The 18,378-nt window shown below is 38.7% G+C and overlaps 2 protein-coding genes across 4 annotated transcripts in view; both read right to left on the bottom strand.

Moving 5' to 3' along the window:
- Window positions 1-11,307: 11,307 nt before the first annotated feature.
- On the bottom strand, window positions 11,308-12,486 carry LOC132285289 (ethylene-responsive transcription factor 5-like). Its single transcript, XM_059787459.1, has one exon. The coding sequence runs from the start codon at window positions 12,245-12,247 to the stop codon at window positions 11,432-11,434; it is 816 nt and encodes a 271-aa protein (XP_059643442.1). The 5' UTR covers window positions 12,248-12,486; the 3' UTR covers window positions 11,308-11,431.
- Window positions 12,487-14,760: 2,274 nt separating this feature from the next.
- The window catches only part of LOC132283975 (uncharacterized), a 30,824-nt gene continuing 27,206 nt past the window's right edge, over window positions 14,761-18,378 (bottom strand). For all 3 annotated transcript variants that reach the window (XM_059786033.1, XM_059786035.1, XM_059786034.1), the window contains exons 14-15: window positions 15,682-15,768; window positions 14,761-15,558 (exon numbers count right to left, since the gene is read on the bottom strand). In XM_059786033.1, coding sequence (XP_059642016.1) covers window positions 15,472-15,558; window positions 15,682-15,768 — 174 coding nt within the window. In that variant the 3' untranslated portion in view covers window positions 14,761-15,471. The remainder of the gene's footprint in view (window positions 15,559-15,681; window positions 15,769-18,378) is intronic.

Genomic DNA, 18,378 nt, shown 5'->3' with positions numbered 1-18,378 from the left:
GGAGCCTCCAGTCTTCTTCCTCTTATGTCCAACAAGAAACCAAATTACTTTCTTCAAATTTATCTTCCAAGACTTGTGGCAAGACCCATCGTTGACATACAGGAACATCAACTAGGTCCTTATCAGTTAAAGCCAATGTTGTAACTAAATTTGCCAAAGCATCAGCTATCCGATTTTCTTTCCTTGGAATGTGCTCTAGCATGACGCTATTAAACCGTTCCAACAAATGAGAGGCATAACGATGGTATGGCACTAGATCATCTTTCTTAACCTCATATTCTTTAAGAAGTTGGTTGATCACCAACTTAGAGTCTCCATATATTTCAAGATCCGTGATCTTCATTTCATTCGCCATTTAAAGACCAATGATCAGGGCTTGATATTCAGCTACATTATTTGAGCAGTTTTCAGCAAGTGCAAAAGAGTATGGAATGACATGTCTTTTTGGAGAGATAAAAACTACACCTGCTCCAGCCCCATCTAATCGTGCTGCCCCATCAAAAAAACATCATCCATGGAGGGAAGATGTCCACAAGAAAGACTTCTTCATTAGGAAAATCTCTAGAAATTTCCCAATCAGTTAGAATAGGATGGTCAGCTAAGAAATCTGTTAGGACTTGTCCTTTCGCTGCTTTTCGTGGCACATAATTAATTTCAAACTCATTGAATAAAATCGACCACCTCGCCAAGCGTCCAGAAATGATTGGTTTAGACATGACATATTTGAGAGGATCAGCTCTTGTAATAAGATGTATCGTATGAGCCAAGAAATAATGCCTCAATTTCTTAGAGGTGAAGACAAGCGAGAGGCATATTTTTTCAATTGGAGGATAATTTCGCTCCGTCGGAGTGAGCCTGCGACTTAAGTAATACAAGGCTTTCTCTTTATGTTCTTCATTATTCTGAGCAAGTAGGGCACCCAGTGATTCTTCTTGCGCAGCAATGTAAAATATGAGTGGTTTTCCAGGTACAGGTGCTCCTAATACCGAAGAATTAAGAAGGTACATTTTGATGCTATCAAAAGCATTTTGGCAAGATTGGTCCCAGTTGAATGGGGCGTCTTTCTTCATGAGTCGGTTAAAAGGCTGACAACGACCATCCAAATTTGAGATGAACCGACGAATGAACACAAGTTGACCTTGTAAACTTCGAAGCTCGCGTAAATTCTTTGGTGGCGGTATCTTTTGAATGGCCTCAACTTTATTAGGATCAATCTTCAATACCACGATAACGTACGACGTATCTCAGGAATTTCCCTGAAGTCACACCAAATGCACATTTCAGGGGATTCATCTTGAGCTGATATTTTCAGAGGTGATTAAAAACTGTACGTAGATCTTGTAAATGATTTATTCGCTCTTTCGTCTTAACTACCTAGTCATCAACATAACATTCAACAATCTTGTGGAATATATCATCAAAGATCCTTTGCATGGCGCGCTGGTATGTTGCTCCCACATTTTTGAGTTCGAAAGGCATAACTTTGTAGCAATATATGCCTTTAGGAGTGCGAAAGGCAGTTAACTCCTCATCCCTCGGAGTCATTCTTATCTGATTGTATCCGGAGTAACAATCGATGAAAGAGAGAGCTTCATGCCCCGTGGTTACATCTACAGTGAGCTCGGGGATGGGAAGAGGAAAATAATCTTTTGGGCAGGCCTCATTCAAATCACAAAAGTCCACATAGATTCGAATCTGTCCATTTTTCTTTTTCACTAGAACAATGCTCGAAATCCATGTTGGATATTTGACCTCACGAATAAACCCCACTTCAATCAATTTATTGAGTTCTTCCTTTATCCTCGGAACTAGCTCTGGACGGAATAAATGTTGAAACTGCGTAATCGAATGTGTCCCATATTTGACAGCAAGATTGTGCACTGCAATTTTAGGGTCAAAATCGGGCATCTCTTTGTATGTCCAAGCAATGACATCCTTGTACTTAAACAATAATTGAAAGTAATGCACTAACAAAAACTGGTCTGGGTTGATCATCAGTCCTTAAGTTGATTTCCTTGAGTTGATCAACGATAGCCTGCACCCCGTCTTCTAGTGTTGGTGGAGCTTTCTCGATTTTATCTGATTATTCAGAGTCAGGTTCCTCTTCAACAGTGATGTGGTATGAAGTAACACAAGATGATTCACCAATGCCTTCTGTTCTATTCACTTCTTCTGATTGATTAATGAATACAATGGTTTGCCTTTGAACTTTTAGTGTAACATCATTGGTAACCTCTATCTCTGTCTTATGTTTCATTCTCGAAGACACCAGGCTCCAAACTTCATTATTGTTCACCATGTCGATGTTAGCTTTCTCTGACTTTCCACTCTTACTACTTCTTAGCAGTGCATCATTAATAGTACCAATTCGAGAAAATACTGACATTCAAAATTAAGGTTGTGGAGATTTTCTTCCTTGGTCATGAAAGCTCATTCTATTAAAAACAGAGGTACGAGGCAAACTGCTGACTTAAGAATTTGAAACATTTGACCTTTGGCTTGACAACCTGTTAAATATAGATATTCGATCACATAGAGCTCCTATACGATCGAAGACTGATTTTTTATGCATAGTCTGTTGGTCTTGTTCATCGTTAACTTCTTCAAACCCAATGTATAAAGTGTTTGACTTCTTATCCTTTTTTGTGATTTGAATTTGAAGTGGCTCAGAAGCTACGAAACTGAGACCGGACTTGGGTGGAATGATCTTATGCCTTTGTTCTTTTAATTTCTTCTGTGTCTCATTGAGGCCATGCACTTTCTCACCAGTGACCTCAGAATTCAATTTTCCAAGGCTTACAGGATTTATAAAATCATACACCGACTTAGCCATGAGTTGTTATGCTTTAGGATCGAATCCTTCCTTATTCCTTTGTTTTGGAAGTGATCTATGATCATCCAGAGATTGAGAAAGCCGCACGAACCCTTTTAATGGAGGCTTGGAAGGCAAAAACTTTTGAATCTTGGTAAGAGAAAGAGTTAACTCTCCTTACAGCTTTTGCATATCTTTTTTTTCTTTGGTTTGTGATATCTTCAATTTAAATTCCTTGGTTTCAAGTATCTCGATAATAGGTGGTTGCCCTTCTTGTCGTTGACATTTTGGAATATACTGTAAAATAGGTTTCGTCTGATGTGCTTTTATTGAGACCCCTCGCGTTTTAGCTACCTTTACAATGTCTGTCACTGAAACATCTAATGGATCACTAATGCTTCTTTTGTTTTTGTAGATTGAACCTCTTGTGTAGACGGATGGCTTAGGATAGGCACTTTTAAAGATGTATCAGGATCGATATAGAACTTGGCATCGGTAAAATGAGACTCTGCTTCTGTAAATGTTTATGGTTTGCCACAATCTTTTGTACGCCATTCTTGTAGAATTTGAAGCACTGATGAAGAGTCCTTGGAATGACGCCATTACTATGTATCCAAGGCCTTCTTAACAACAAATTGTAGGACGTCTTTGCATCAATAACATGTTATAAGGTTTGCAGCTTAGAGCTCGCCAATAGTTAGCTTTGCCCGAATCATACCAATAGCTCTTTGCCCTCCTTGGTTAAAACCTTGAATAATAAGACGGCTACGAGATAACTCGTTGACTGTGATGCTGAGATTTTTCATTGTAAATTTTGGCATGAGATTCATCGCTGATCTACCATCAACAAGAATCCGAGTAACTTTTTGTTCTTTTATGTAACCAGAAACGAAGAAAGGACAATTATGCGGCTTTGAACCCAACTGAAGATCCTCGTCAGTGAAAATAATTGGTGCATAACATGAATCAAGCGTACCTCTGGCTACTTCATTATCATCGGACTTTTTAATGATGGCTGCATCCTTTGCATAGTTCTCTATAGTTTAGGCTTCATTTTGATCCTCGCTATTCTCATCATCAGGGCTTGTTTTCTCAGTTGAAACCATTTAAGTTGTCACAACTTCGTCATCTAGATATCCTCTTGGAAAGAACTCTTGCAAAGTAATGGGCTTCTGGATCCCTTTATTCATAGAGGCGTGTTTGGATGACTGTGCCTTCTTAACCTATTTTCTATTATAGCCATACTGTCTATGGTGGTATTGAGGTTTCTTCTTCCTTTGCCCCCTGTCAGAATAACTAGTCTGAAAAATGTTAGCTCGTTGCTTCCGTGATTTCTTTCTTATCACCAGAGTCCATCCTTCTTCATCATCCTCGGGAAAAACTCTTCCAAATGTTGAAACGTCAAGCACACTTCCTTGGCCAAAATAGATGGGGATTGTTTCGAATGAGCCAAACTGGATGGTTCTGCAATATACCTCAGAATTTGAAGATTAAGCACAAGCACTCCCCACGACAGAGGTTGTCAAAGTAATAGTAGTATGATTTGATGTTACAACTTCGTCTGTGTCCAACAAGATTTTTCCTTGTTTTGCTAGATTCATCACCACCTCTTTGAGGATAAAACACTTCCCAATTGGATGACTGACAATACGATAATATTTGCAGTATTTCGAGTCATTAACACTTCCCATCTCTTACAGGCGTTTACATTCAGGGAGTTCTATTATTTTACTTTCGAGTAAACATTCCAATATACCAGGGACATCATAATCAGGGAAGGGGTATTCCTTCTTCTCTAGCTCCTTTAGCGTAGGACGCTGTCTTTCCCTCTCTTAAACTGGCGAGGCTTTTTAGCATCCTTCTTGTCATCTTTAACAGATATCTTGATTGAGGTAGTCAAGATAGCCATGGAATCTTTAGCAGCGGTCTTTGATGACTTGTCGCCTTTCTTCTAGTCCTTCTTATCTTTGCGTGGTTCTATGGTCGCTGGACTTTTGTCGTCATGGGATTTTATACTGATCTTCATGTTATGGGCACGCGTAGCTAATTCTTCGAATGTGTGAGGTTTTACGCCTTGGAAAATGTAAAGAATGCCCCCAATGCATTCCCTACATACACATCTCCATAGTAGAGATTTCTGACAATTGGTCCTTACAGTCAAGACTGAGTGTTTGCCACCGATTAATGTAATCGATTACAGGCTCACCCTTCCATTGCTTTGTGTTAGTCAATTCTATCATACTAACAGTATGACGAGTGCTATAGAACCTGTTCAAGAATTCTCGTTCCATTTGGTCCCAACTATTAATTGATTTTGACTTTAGGTCGGTGTGCCACTTAAACGCGTTTCCTTTAAGGGAGTGGACAAACTGTTTAACTAGTAAATCCCCATCAGTTCTGGCATTGTTGCAAGTCTCGACAAAATGGGCAATGTGTTGCTTGGGGTTGCCTTTTCCATCAAATTGCTGAATCTTCGGAGGTTAGTATCCTACATGCATCCTCTACTGTCGATTCTCCTTATATAGGGCTTTGAGTACATGAGAGTGCTCTGTGAGATGCCTCCGTATTGGGCTCGGATTGTATTCGTTATCATATCTTACAATTGTTCGACAGATAATGAAAAGACTAACGAAGCATGATTGGTTTGACCAGTCGTCTGTTCTGTCACCGGCGTTTCTTTGGGGTCCTCCATGCTAGTACCTTGTACGGTAGAATTAGGATTCTCCGTCGGCACTGCTGTAGAAGATGTAGGATTCCCAGACGGTGGTGGTGTAAAGTTACATGATTCCCAGATGGCGGTGCTGTGGAAGCTGTAGGATGCCCAGATTGTACTAGTCATTCACCGAAGGTCTGAACTTCTAATTTGTTCATCAGTGTAGCAATTTGTAAATCCTTCTCTTCAACAGTCTTTGTGAGGTTCTCAATGGCATGAGACATAGTTACTAGTCGTTCCTCCTCCGTGCCAGCTCCAGTCATCATTGCAGCGACCACATCTGAGTATGATAGGCCTTGAGAGTCAACGTTCCTTAAAGTGATTGATTGCTCCGAAGTCTGACGTGGTGACTCTGGGGGTGAACCGACACTAGAGTGAGCATCAGAGATGGAATGAAGTAAATCTGGTGGCGGAACTTCCTTTGGAACAACGTCAAGGTTCTTGACATGTTGAGTTTTCACGTTCACCAGCGTTGTAGGATTAGCTTGCACCAAGTCTTGCTGATGTTTGGATGACGCGATTGCCTGGGATTTGCTACGTGTCACAGGGCCTGCCAAGGTACTTCCACCACTTGATTTGGCCTTCGTGCCACTTTGCATGGTGACTTTGATGTTGACCTTTGCAGGAGCGATGCTCTTTTAAGCTTTCTTGTCTGTCTGAGACTTAGGGGGAGCCATAGAATCTGATATAGAAGAAACTTGATGGTAAGAGAAAAAGATGACAGGCAAAGGATGTCCCACCGAGCATACCAGAAATTTGTATACACAAATTTTGTAATCTGCAAATAAGATAACAAAATAGGGGCAAAAATAATATTTTATTAAATTATAAAACTTGGAGTACAATCCTTTGTAATAATATTCCAAAGAATAAGGTCCTCTGATTCGATCTCCTATTTGGTTGGTTCGATCTAAGGGCTGCACGAGCTTAATCTTGAATCACCGAGGAATTTGGATGAAGAACGACACGTCTTTGGATGTGCTTGTTGTTGATCACCATGGAATTTGATGAAGAACGGCACAATTTGATATGTTTGGTGTTCGCTTTTGGATTTGGATGTTGGGGATGAGATTTCTCTCTGGAATTCTGGTTTTCTGAATTCTGAATTTGATGTCTCTGAATTTCTGGACCCTATGGATTTCTGAGTCTCTGAATTTCTGAACCTTATGGATTTCTGAATTTGTGGATTTTGAATTCTCAATTTGTGTCTGAATTCTGAACCCTCTGGATTTCTGACTTTGTGTCCCCTTTCTTCTTCCTTCAGGCCTCTATTTATAGGCTTCTTAGATCTATAGGATGATAACATGTGTCATTTCCTGATAAGGATAAAATAATAATTGGGCCGGGCCGGTTATATTATAATAATTATCTTTAAAAATAATTATTCCAAATATATTTTATTATGAATAATTATCTTTTTATTTAACCATCTGGGCTGGGCTAATTAAATAATTTAAGTGGACCAAGTTTGGGCCAATTAAATAACTTAATTAAACATTAGGCCCATATTTAATGGATCCGTTTATCAAAACATAAGCCCACTAAAATTTTAGTGTCTACAATATTCTTGTACCATGATTAGTTTATTATGCATGTTTCATATCTCTTCAATAAACACTTAATTTTTTTTTTTTTTTTTTGGTTTCTCCGAGTTGTGTTGCTTTTAATTTAGTTTAACCACGTGAGATTGCCAATGTCTCGACTCTTTAATAAGAGGAGTATTGAATTTTCAATCTCCAACCTCCTTTAAAGCCATCTCCAATTGTTGATTATGGCATATTATAAACCACCAAATTTTCCCTCCTATAATGTAATAACCAACTCCGTCACATGGTATGATATTGTTCATTTTGGGGTCGAGTTCGTACAATTTTGTTATTAGGTTTTACCCTATGGTATGATATTGTCCGTTTTATGCCCAAGTTCGTACGGTTTTGTTATTGGGTTTTACCCTAAAAGATCATGTACCATTTGGAGATGAAACTAGCTCATATAAGCAATTTACCTTCCCACGTGATATGGGATTGCACAACCTGTAGCTCGTTAGTCCACATAGATCGCGCGCATATAACCTTTATGATAGTTGAAGAGTAGGCTTTAAAAAAAGTATAAGAAACCCTATGTTCAATCCAAACTATAATTTTTCAAAAGATTTTCCATTTACCGTATTAACTATTTATGCAAAATTTTACATGATTCGAAAAAGAATGTCTTTCTTGAAAGGAAAAGAGATGTGGTACTCGAGATTAGGACTGGCGTGATGCCAACTGGGTCAGCCAGTCAAGTCAGTACTTAAGAATTGTATATTAAAGAAATGATTCTTTATTTAATTTTTGTCATCACTTTTACATTTTCATGTCTTGACAAAAGGCATATTAACATATAAATATGTTTAAAAAAAATGTTTTACTGTAAGCTGCATGATAAAATGTGTTTTTTTTTTTTTTTAATCCTAGCAAACAAACAGCCAACCATTACAAGAGCAAACAACAAACACTGAAAAGTACCATGAACCACATAGAACACAAAACATCCCAAAACACCACCCCATAGAAACCTAACACTAAGCTAGGACATGACATCCATCATGATAAAGCCTAAGCTTAAACGGTTTCTAGAGCATTGAACGGACCATCACCAACCAACAAAGCAAGTTTAGTGGCAAAAGATTGGGACGAGTCCGATGTAAAAGATTCATTTACCTGTGCCCTCGACCTACCAGATGAAGCTGAAGGCGTGTACACTAAACCACCTGACGGACACAAATCTACCGTCTTACTTACTGCACCATCCCCCATGACATTTTTTTTTTTTATCTCCCTCAACTCTTCCTGCACCAGACCCACCTGAAATAGACTGACGACGCTTACGGTCCCTACGAATAGGAGAAGATCCTTGGCTATTAGAGATTGCAGACGAATCAGACCTATTTCCCTTAGACTTCAAAGCCTTCGTCTTCCCCTTCTTCTATTCCTTTGACATTTGATCCCACCTTTCCAAAGGCAATATCCTGCCTTTAATTGGAGAAGTAAGCTCAGCACAAGCTACAACCTCTTCATACTACACCGAAGCCACATGGCTTTGAGATGGGGAGCCATGAATCAAGCCCCCTTCCATCATAAGGAGATGCTCTCCAATAGGATTAAAGTCTTCAACCACCCTTTTCCCTTGGGTATCCAAAACTTGCAAAGTTTGTGTATCTACAGCCCCTGTAGATCCTTCCCCATGACTATCCCCACCTGCAACTCAAGTCGGGCCACCAACACTCGACAAAGCTACTACAACAGAAGGAAAAGGACGAACTTGATGAAACCCTTGGCTATATGAAGGACTCCCAAACACACCACGGGAATCAACAGGCCACCCCTGAATCTGGCAGGACATGGAAGAAAATTTGGGAATACCCAGATCCTCAGACCCATCCGAATCAGTATCATCAACATAAAACCATTTTTTACCTGAGCCCTCACCCCGTGAATCACCCACTTCATTCTCTGGGTGCCAAAGATCCTTACCTATAAAGCCTTCAACCCCTAACCACCCCTATGCTCCTTTAACCCTGTAGAAAAAAGAGGCCGCTCTACGGGACATGTCTTCCAATGATGCCAAACAATGCCAAACATATAACAAAATGAAGGTAACTTTTCATAACGGACTTGAGCTTGAGATTCAAGGCCGGTAGGACTGGTTAACACAACATGACGATGAAGGGGTTGCGTAAGATCCAACTCCACTTTAAGTCGTAAAACTCGACTATCCACTACAACCTTCTCCTTATCATCAAACAAACCCTTATCTCGTAACTCCACTTTTAAGCAACTCCCCAAAGAAGCCGCAATCCATTGTCCAACCTTCTCATAAAGGAGATTCGCCTTAACATCCGAGATCTAAACCCAAAATGGAGACACCTGAAATAGAGCCTCAGAAAGTAACAGCCCCTCCTCCCACTCCTTAATAACCACCAAGTGACCATCAAACAACCAAGGACATCCAGTAATAATATGATGGCGAACAAGAGCATCTGGAATAATTAATTGAAATAAATTTGCCGCCACTTTAAACACTTGTAACCTCTGCAGAAGGAGGTCCTGATGTTTGTCATTCGGCCACAACTTAGTAAATAACTTACCAAAAGTAAATTTGCCCCACAAGAGTCATAGTTTTTAGAAGTCCAAACTTTAGCAAATAAATTATCATGACAAACCTGATCACCTTGCATAGTGCTGTCCTTTGATAAATGAATGGGTTCCTTCTCAACCACAGTCAATGTCAAATTCCTGAATTAATCAAGGACACCTTGCTCCATTCCTCCCTCAGGCGAAGTACACAAATGGACACAATCACACACCACCGTAAAAACAGAAAACAACGAAAAGTATGGTAAGATAACTCAAACTTAAAGAACTAAAAGAGCACATGATATATAACCATATTAAGGCACAATTCACAAGAAAAGATAATCATCACCAGAGCCCAAAGTCAGTCAAGGACAACTGACACCAATGAAAAATCCAACCACGCACAGCTCCGAAGAGTTTACCATCTTTAGGAGCAAAGAAAGAAACGTACTTCACACGCTGATAAACCCCAACCACACACGTATACAAATAAACACTAACAGTAACAAAAATTAACTTACCCAACATAATAGCGATTGTCGACATTAGTTTATAGTTTGAAATAAACACGTGCCCATGGCTCACCACTATCCATCCTAAATCTTCCACCAGAAACTCCCCGGGCATCACCCATGACGTCAATACTATGCGAACCGACAACACCAGCGCCGATCACAGAGACCGACAACCTAAATTTCCCACAACAACACCAGATCAACTAAACAAATCGGAAATCCATGTGACCGATCGACAATCAGACCAGACCAGTCCAGTGGAGACACCGAAAACGCCTACAGGGCCCCCATATCCAACTCGACAACCAATACACACACCACAAAGAGAGATGATGATGAAGGAGCAAACAAAAAAATATAAGACCACCCACATCCTAGGCCGGTGCCTTCAAATTATAAACCTAAGGGAATTATAAATGATTGCCACCTCCAAACTCCATATATGAACCTCCAACACCAAGTAACCCTCCAAAGATGTAGATCAAGAAACGCATCAAGATCGAGGAAGAAAGAAGAAGCAAAGGGATGATACACCACTAAATCAAACATATGAGAGTCCCTTTTATCAATAACAACCCGCGATATAGAATATCTATCAAAATAAGACATACCGAAGATCAATGAGCGCGTTCAAGAAATGGATCAAGACCGATATGTAAATCGCCTATCCATCCGCCGACACCAAAAATTCCGTATCCCCCAAAGAAACCACCAGATCACTGCCAAAAAATAGCCGATCCAAACCTTCTCAACAACCAGTGACGACCACCAGAGCACTATCCACAACCCAAATTGAAAAGATCACAGCTTGGCCCCTAACGAATCCGTCAAACAAGGGAAACCAGATGGACAACGATGAAAGAACAAAGGCAAGAAAAGACAGATTAACAAGCAAAGGACACGGAGCATAAGAACCCGAACAAACACCTCCAACTAGTGGAAAAACTCAAATAAAAAGAGAGCTCCTATAAACGGAGAGAAAAGAGTTGCCGACAGTCTAATTAGGCTTATTTATTTATTTTATTATTTATTTATTGTTGAAATGCGTGATAAAATGTTGCAATGGCCAAAGTTCTTTATTTGCTTCCACATAATTGGATTGTTTCTGTAAATTTACTTCACTAAACAATTAATATTTTAAAAATATCCAAGAGATCACCCAGTTTAATAGTACGTATATGATAAATAAATAAATAAATTGAATCAACATATAATATCTCCATTTTTTTTAAAACCAGTATCTTATGGCCTATACACTCCATATTTAAGATGTTCATATGACCATAAGCTGAGGATAACCAAACGGCGGGTGGGGAGATAACGGCCATAAGAGAGGGACGGTAAGGCTACCGTTGACATTTTCATCCCAGAAGACCGTCCAAATAGAAGACGGCGTTAACGGATGAAGATTGTCAGATTCCGGTAACCGTTCCTTCTTCAACGGCTTTTGCTCCGCCTCTGCCTCCACGTCTCTCTTTTTTTTCCGGCCGCCGTTCACGGCGGCGACTGTGTCATACGACTTCCCTCCGACCTCTAGTGGAAAGTTGAGAATAGATTTGCTTCCACGCAGCTTGAATGCAGCTCTGTCGTACGCTTTGGCGGCTTCAATGGCGGTGTCAAATGTGCCGAGCCAAACCCTAGACCCGCGCTTGTTCGGATCTCGGATCTCGGCCGCGTACTTGCCCCACGGCCTTCGCCGGACCCCTCTGTAGTGTACTCTCTCCTCCTCTGTATCCAAAGGTAGCGTCGATGGCTGAGTCGACTCGGCTAATTCCAAAACTTCAAGTTTCTTCACCGGAGCCACATCGATCTTCAACGAAGGCCTGCGGTCGTTGAATCTCCGCTCAGAATTCGATCGACAGTCCAAATTCAACGACTTTGGGCTCGTGAGGTCGATTATTTGAGGTTTTGATTCGAATTCAAAGAAATCATTTTGAATTTGGTCGGAAGTGGTGGAATTGGGGATAAATTCGAATAGATTACTGGAATTAACTTCTTCGAAGCTCGAACTCTCGACTACAGGAGATAATTCGCCGAGGAGGTGTTGTCTGATGTATTCGAGAGCTGAGATTTCTTGGTGAGTCCCCATCGTCAAAGTTCTCTCCGATGTCAAATGTAGAGAGAGAAACAGTAGAGAGTAAGCAAGCTGAAGCTATATTGTTTAGAAATGGAGTATAGAGAGAGAAAACAGATGAAGAAATCTAGAGAGAGAAAGTTTGAAGTGGGAGAGGTGTGAGAGTGGAAGAATGAGTGGAAATGAATATATAGAGAGAGAAGGGGAAAGAGAGAGGATTGTGTCTTCCCCAAAATAGCAAGTTCGGAGGGTGGTCGTAGGATTTGAGAAGGAAAGTTCCTCCCTAAGTTGCGATCACCTGTGGATGAGGAGTACCTATTCCTTCAATTTTAACCGTCCTCTACATTGGAATATCTGAAGTCAAAGGGTCATCGCAGAGAGTTGGTTGGTGTTCAAAAATTAATAGCTTTATTCGTCACGTTCTGTCCTCTAGATTTAAATAATGGATAACGTTTGTTTGATATAAAATAGTATAAAATAATAATCGTATTATATACTTTCTCACCATAACAACTTGACATTGTATATAATATAATAGTATAATAATATATTGATTACAATAGTTTAATCATTATAATAGAATAATAGTGCTTTTTATTTTTTTTTTCTTTTCTTAAAAATTGAGTGATGTTTAAAAGGTCAATTAAATAACAAAATAGAAACATCCATACAAACATTAAGATGGAGAATTTTTCAAAATAAATTGATGAACTAAAGTTAAAGAAAGTTGTTTACAATATGCATCTTCAAAACCTCATGTGTAAATATTAACCATATATATGTATTGGACAAAATTTAGTATTTTTAAAAATTAAAAGATGAATTAGTAGTTGTTTTCTTGATTACTAACTTCAATAGTTTTTACACTTGTTCTATTTTTTTGGAAGATTTATTATAATTATACAAATTTTTTATATTTTTATTTATTTTTTATTAATTTTTTTTTTTTACAGAATTACTTGTTTTCATACTTTTGAAACTAGTGGTATAATTTGTCCACCACAAAAGTTTAAAAGAGAGCACATGCGCATATATTGAAAGAAAAATGATATAGTTCACGATTACTTTTATCCGACTACACAACTAACTTGATGTGACAATTAATGATTGTTATATACATGGAGAAAATTGTATTCTTTTAAAAAACTGACGAGAGTTCTTGTTGGACTCTATTTACAGAGGTAAGTGAAAAACTGATCCATTTTTTGTAGCAATACTTATGTTGAAATATTAAATGGACATTTGTCTTATTTTGAAGATTAAAATTAGATTCTATGCTTCTACTAATGAGATTTGAATTCGGTTTGCAAATGCATTCAGCTGAATAATGCTTTCAGTGCATGTGTGCGCAGAATTGGGAGACATTCGGCTCTAATTATATTGCTCTTCACGTTCTGAGTGCACCAAAAGCCAAATTGGCCTCCATTTGCTTTTAAGAATTTATAAACAAACAGACCAAACAGATTACAGACTTTATCAAAAAGCAAAACGATCTTCATATCAAACCCTCAAAGGGCAATGCGTTTGAGTGTGTTTCTTTTCATAAAATAAAAATAAAAATAAAAATAAAGAAAAAAGAAAAAAGAAAAATCATCAGTTTAAAAGGTTGCAACTTAAAAGAAAACATGGCTTTGGTTTTTAAGGATTATAAACACAATATTTACTGTCCAAAAAAAGTATTAAAGGTGTGTGTTTGACTGCATAGAATTAGAGCATTAGAGTTAGAATGTGTAGAATTTTAAAAAAAATTTGATTCAATTTTCTTAAATATTTTTCTCAAATTCCAATGTTCCAATTCTATACAACCAAACACAGCCTGAGTTTTTATTTTTATTTATTCTTGTCAAACTATAGGGGACCTCTTAAAACAACTCAGAATTCATCACTAAACACACACTCTGGAGTTTAACAACATGCATATAGATTGGAAACATTATTTTATAACTACCATCCATTTTCAGACTTAAGACTTCAATCATATATCCAACTGTCATCAAACTGGAGTGAATAAATTCCATGCTCATCTATGAGCAACAGATCATAACCCGTACGTGTGTGTGTGTGTGTGTGTGTGTGTAAATTCATACGGAGTATGGAGCTCAAGTCAAAAGAACAAAACAAATAGAAAGTTATCAATAGATACATTCATGTGGAAGTCCACATGATTCATTTTAGGCTTGGGTGTCCTTTACAAAACCAATATGATATCTGACAAAGCAAATAAAATGCCATAGGCAAAATCAAATTTCTGCAAATCCAAAAAGACCTAAATGCATTCACCATCTCAAGCATCGTCAAATCACAATTTCTCTGTACTCACTGAATTCTTCTCTGTACCTACTAAACATTTTACACACAAACCTATTTTTTTTAATTCTTTCACAATCTATACTTGATCCCACCACTTATGGGCATCAAGTTTTTACAAGCTTTATTTAATGTTAAAAAAATATAATATATATATATATATATCAAGTAATTCTCCAAAAGCAATAATAATATGTTAGAAAACTTAAAAAAGAGAAAAAAAAAAAAAAAGTTTCTTTTCATTTCTTTCATTTAACGTTGTCAAGATATAAGAGTTCTCACAACACTTGACCTACCTAGAGGGGGAAGAACTTGCTATAAGTTGCAGTACCAGGACCCAAGGGGACTGATCTATACAGAACCTCTTTTATAATGGAAAAACAGTCTAGCATGTGAATCTATAGAACTAGTATTCCCTGTGTACAATGGTGTAGGCTCCCGGTAATCAATCACACGCTTCGGTTCTTTTATGGCCAGGCAACCGGGTGGTGGTTACTGCTCTTCTTCAACTAAACCACTTTATTTGGAAAGATCCAAGAAATTGGAGGAAAAAAAACCCCATGGCCGGAATCCCGATTCTGCTGATGCAGTTTTTTGAGGTCAATAACTACCAAATCCCATAATTTGGCTCTTCCATATCATCTTATCTCAGAAAACGAAAAACTTTACCAAATGTATCTCTTCCTGAAATTACCAGTCTCTCCTACAGCAACTCTTGACTACTGACTATATAACTTTAACTCTTGATTATATTTCACAACTCTGGATTTTACATCAAAACTTTATCACCTTCTGAATGAACATCGCAAGTTTCACCCGCACTCTACGGACGCAAGCATCAATGCTACATTCTGATCGGAAAGTGACTCTGCCAAGTTTAATCTTGAACCTCCCATTGTATCGAATAATGTGATGAATTCTGTATAATTTAACTAGTTTACAGCTTCATAGAAAAGAACCTGAGGCTGCAAATGCCCTTTCTCACACATGGTAAGAACATCATCCCAACCACCAATTACCTGGACATCAAATATGAATTGTAAGACTATTTTTATTTAAAAAAAAAAAAAAAAAAAAAAAAAAAAAAAAAAAAAAAAAAAAAAAAAACTTAACTGTAACTTGTACTACAAAATGAACTTTACCTTGACAGTTTTGTCATCGTACATAACCCACCGTTCATGATCATGACTATGCGCAAAGCAATGGTAATGCTGCCCATAGTAGCAAACCTAAAAGACCAGAAGAAAAGGTAATGAGGTATATCCATGTCCTATATCAAGAACTAATCATTAATATTCAGCATCAGAGATCAGGAATTTGTGTAGCAAACAAAAAGACAACGGGTACTTAAACCATCTGTATTCTGTAAAAAGACCCAAAATTTACTATGTATAACTAGAAAACATTCATTTAGTCCATTAGTGGATAGGGCCTTTTACCATTCTTGAGACATTACAAGTAAAAAAACAAAAAAGAGAGAAGTAAATATATCTGCAGGAAATTAGAAGTGAAACTGACTAAAAACAAAATGTGAAAAGAAAGGGTTTACAGTTGTAGTTGCCAAGTGCTTCGTAGGCAAGTATAAAATTGATTTATAGGAGTGACTCGAGGCCAAGTTAAAGGCGCAAATAGAACAAAAAGGCCAACACAAGCTAGACTATTTTGATGGAACCACTGTCATTAATTTTGTTCTGACAAAAGCTCCACATAAAGTTGATCAGGAATACAATTATGTCGTATTAGCAAACAGAAAAAGAAATGTTATACTCCGTATATTCCGAAATGCAATATGACAAGAACAGAATATAGTGCATGTAGTTCAGTAAATGACATAGCAGGAATATAACGAGGTTATCCTAATTACAAGGATGGTTTTCTTTCGACCAATAGAAGAATAATAAAATTTAGCACAACTATTATTTTACCACCATAATAGTGCTGTTAAAAATGCAAAAAAAATCCATTTACTTGTGGCTTTTTGTTAAATTAAAATTAGACAAGGGGTTGCCGTTGGGGACATCCTCGAGGAGGGTTTCTATTTGGGATCCGGTGATGGAGCGGTTCGAGAAGAGGTTACCTGATTCAAAAAGCAATATCTTTCTTAAAAGAGAGTTTTATGAAGAGTACCCTTTCAAATCTTCCAACCTATTACGTCTCCCTTTTACAGGTTCACATCTCCGTCATGAGGAGAATCAAGAAGCTGCAGTGGAATTTCTTGTGGGGTGGCTTGGGAGATGCGTTCAAATACCACGGTTTTTTTTTTTTTTTTTTGATAATTAAGACAATTCATAAAAAGCGTTCAAAATGGGAACGCGTCCCGAATACAACAAAAGAGGAATAGGGAACCCTAAGGTCCCAAAGAACTCAAAAAATCAATCGTCTCCTTAGGGGAGGAACAATGTCTACCCGAACCCCAACAACATAGAGAACTAATAAGGAAAAATTTAAGAACAACAATCGAAGATTCCTCTCCTTCAAATGATATATTTTTCCGCTCCCTCCACAGACACCACCATAAGCACAAAGGCGCCATCCTCCAATAATCACGAGCCTGTGATCCCACGTAGCACCCTCTCCAAGTGTCCATCAGTCCTCTTGCAGATCTAGGCATAACCCACGAAACCCCAAAGATACCCAACAAAAGGTTCCAACAATCAAAAGCTACTGGATAGTACAAAAGAAGATGATCAACCGACTCTCCATTACACTTGCACGTGCAGCACCAGTTAACTGTCATTTGCTTTCGCCTCCTCAAACTATCAAGCGTCAAAATCTTGCCCCACACCACTGTCCAAGCAAAGAACGCCACATTGAGCGGCACCTTGGAACGCCGCACTGCCTTTCACGAAAAAGTAGCCCTGACAGAATCCGAAAGACATCGAAAAAAGGATCTCCCTTCGAAACTACCCCGAGAAGAAGGCACCCAAACAAGAGAATCCCTACCTACGCGACGAATCTCAAGAAAATATAAACGTTCCAAAAATCCATAAACGTCGTCAACTTCCAATCCTGAAAAGATCTCAAGAAATGCACATCCCATGTCAATCTCCCGCTATCAAGCCGATAGCAGTCAGCGACCGAGGCATGCCTATCAACAGCAATCCTAAACAATCTTGGAAATGAACATGCTAGAGTACAATCTTCACACCAAAGGTCATCCCAAAAACGAATATCCCTACCATCCTGAACTCTGAATCTGATATGTTTGGAAAACTCATTCCATCATTTCGGAATAGATTTCTAGACGCCCACACCTCCGGGAATCCTCACCATACAAGAGCACCACACTCCCCTCTCTTCCCCAAAACGGCACAAGAAACTTTCCTCCAGAGCCTGTGGCGCTCAAGATTAAATCTCCACAGCCACTTATCAAGAAGAGGAGCCCTGTTGAAGGTCACCAACCTCCTGATCCCTAAACCTCTGGACGAAATCGGCCTACAAACTTGCTCCCAACGGACAAGGTGATACTTAAACTCATCCCGTAAGCCGCCCTATAAGAAGTTTCTCTGAAGCCTCTTGATCGAAGCCGCAACCAAGGACGGAATCTAGAAGAGGGATAAGAAATAAGTTGGAAGACTTGAGCGCGTGCTTTTCAAAAGACCGACCTTCCCACCTTTCGATAAGTATTGCTTCTTCCACCCTGCAAGTCTCCTCTCAACCCTCTCAATCACAGGATCCCAAGCACCCACAGTCCTTGAAGAAACCCCCAAAGGTAACCCCAAATAGGAAATCGGAAAATAACTGATCCCACATCCAAGAACAGAAGCCAACTCGTCAATATCCTGCACCTCCCCTACTGGAATCAAAGCACTCTTACCCACATTCACTTTTAAACCCGA

This window comes from Cornus florida, unplaced genomic scaffold (genome assembly GCF_030987335.1).
Source record: "Cornus florida cultivar Cherokee Brave unplaced genomic scaffold, ASM3098733v1 CherokeeBrave_3.0.0_Hap2_Chr11, whole genome shotgun sequence".
NCBI lineage: Eukaryota > Viridiplantae > Streptophyta > Magnoliopsida > Cornales > Cornaceae > Cornus > Cornus florida.
This window is presented reverse-complemented; position numbering and strand designations above follow the sequence as displayed.

Bases quoted from the DNA above. Each gene is read 5' to 3' on its own strand.
- LOC132285289 (XM_059787459.1), bottom strand. From the start codon at position 12,247: ATGGGGACTCACCAAGAAATCTCAGCTCTCGAATACATCAGACAACAC.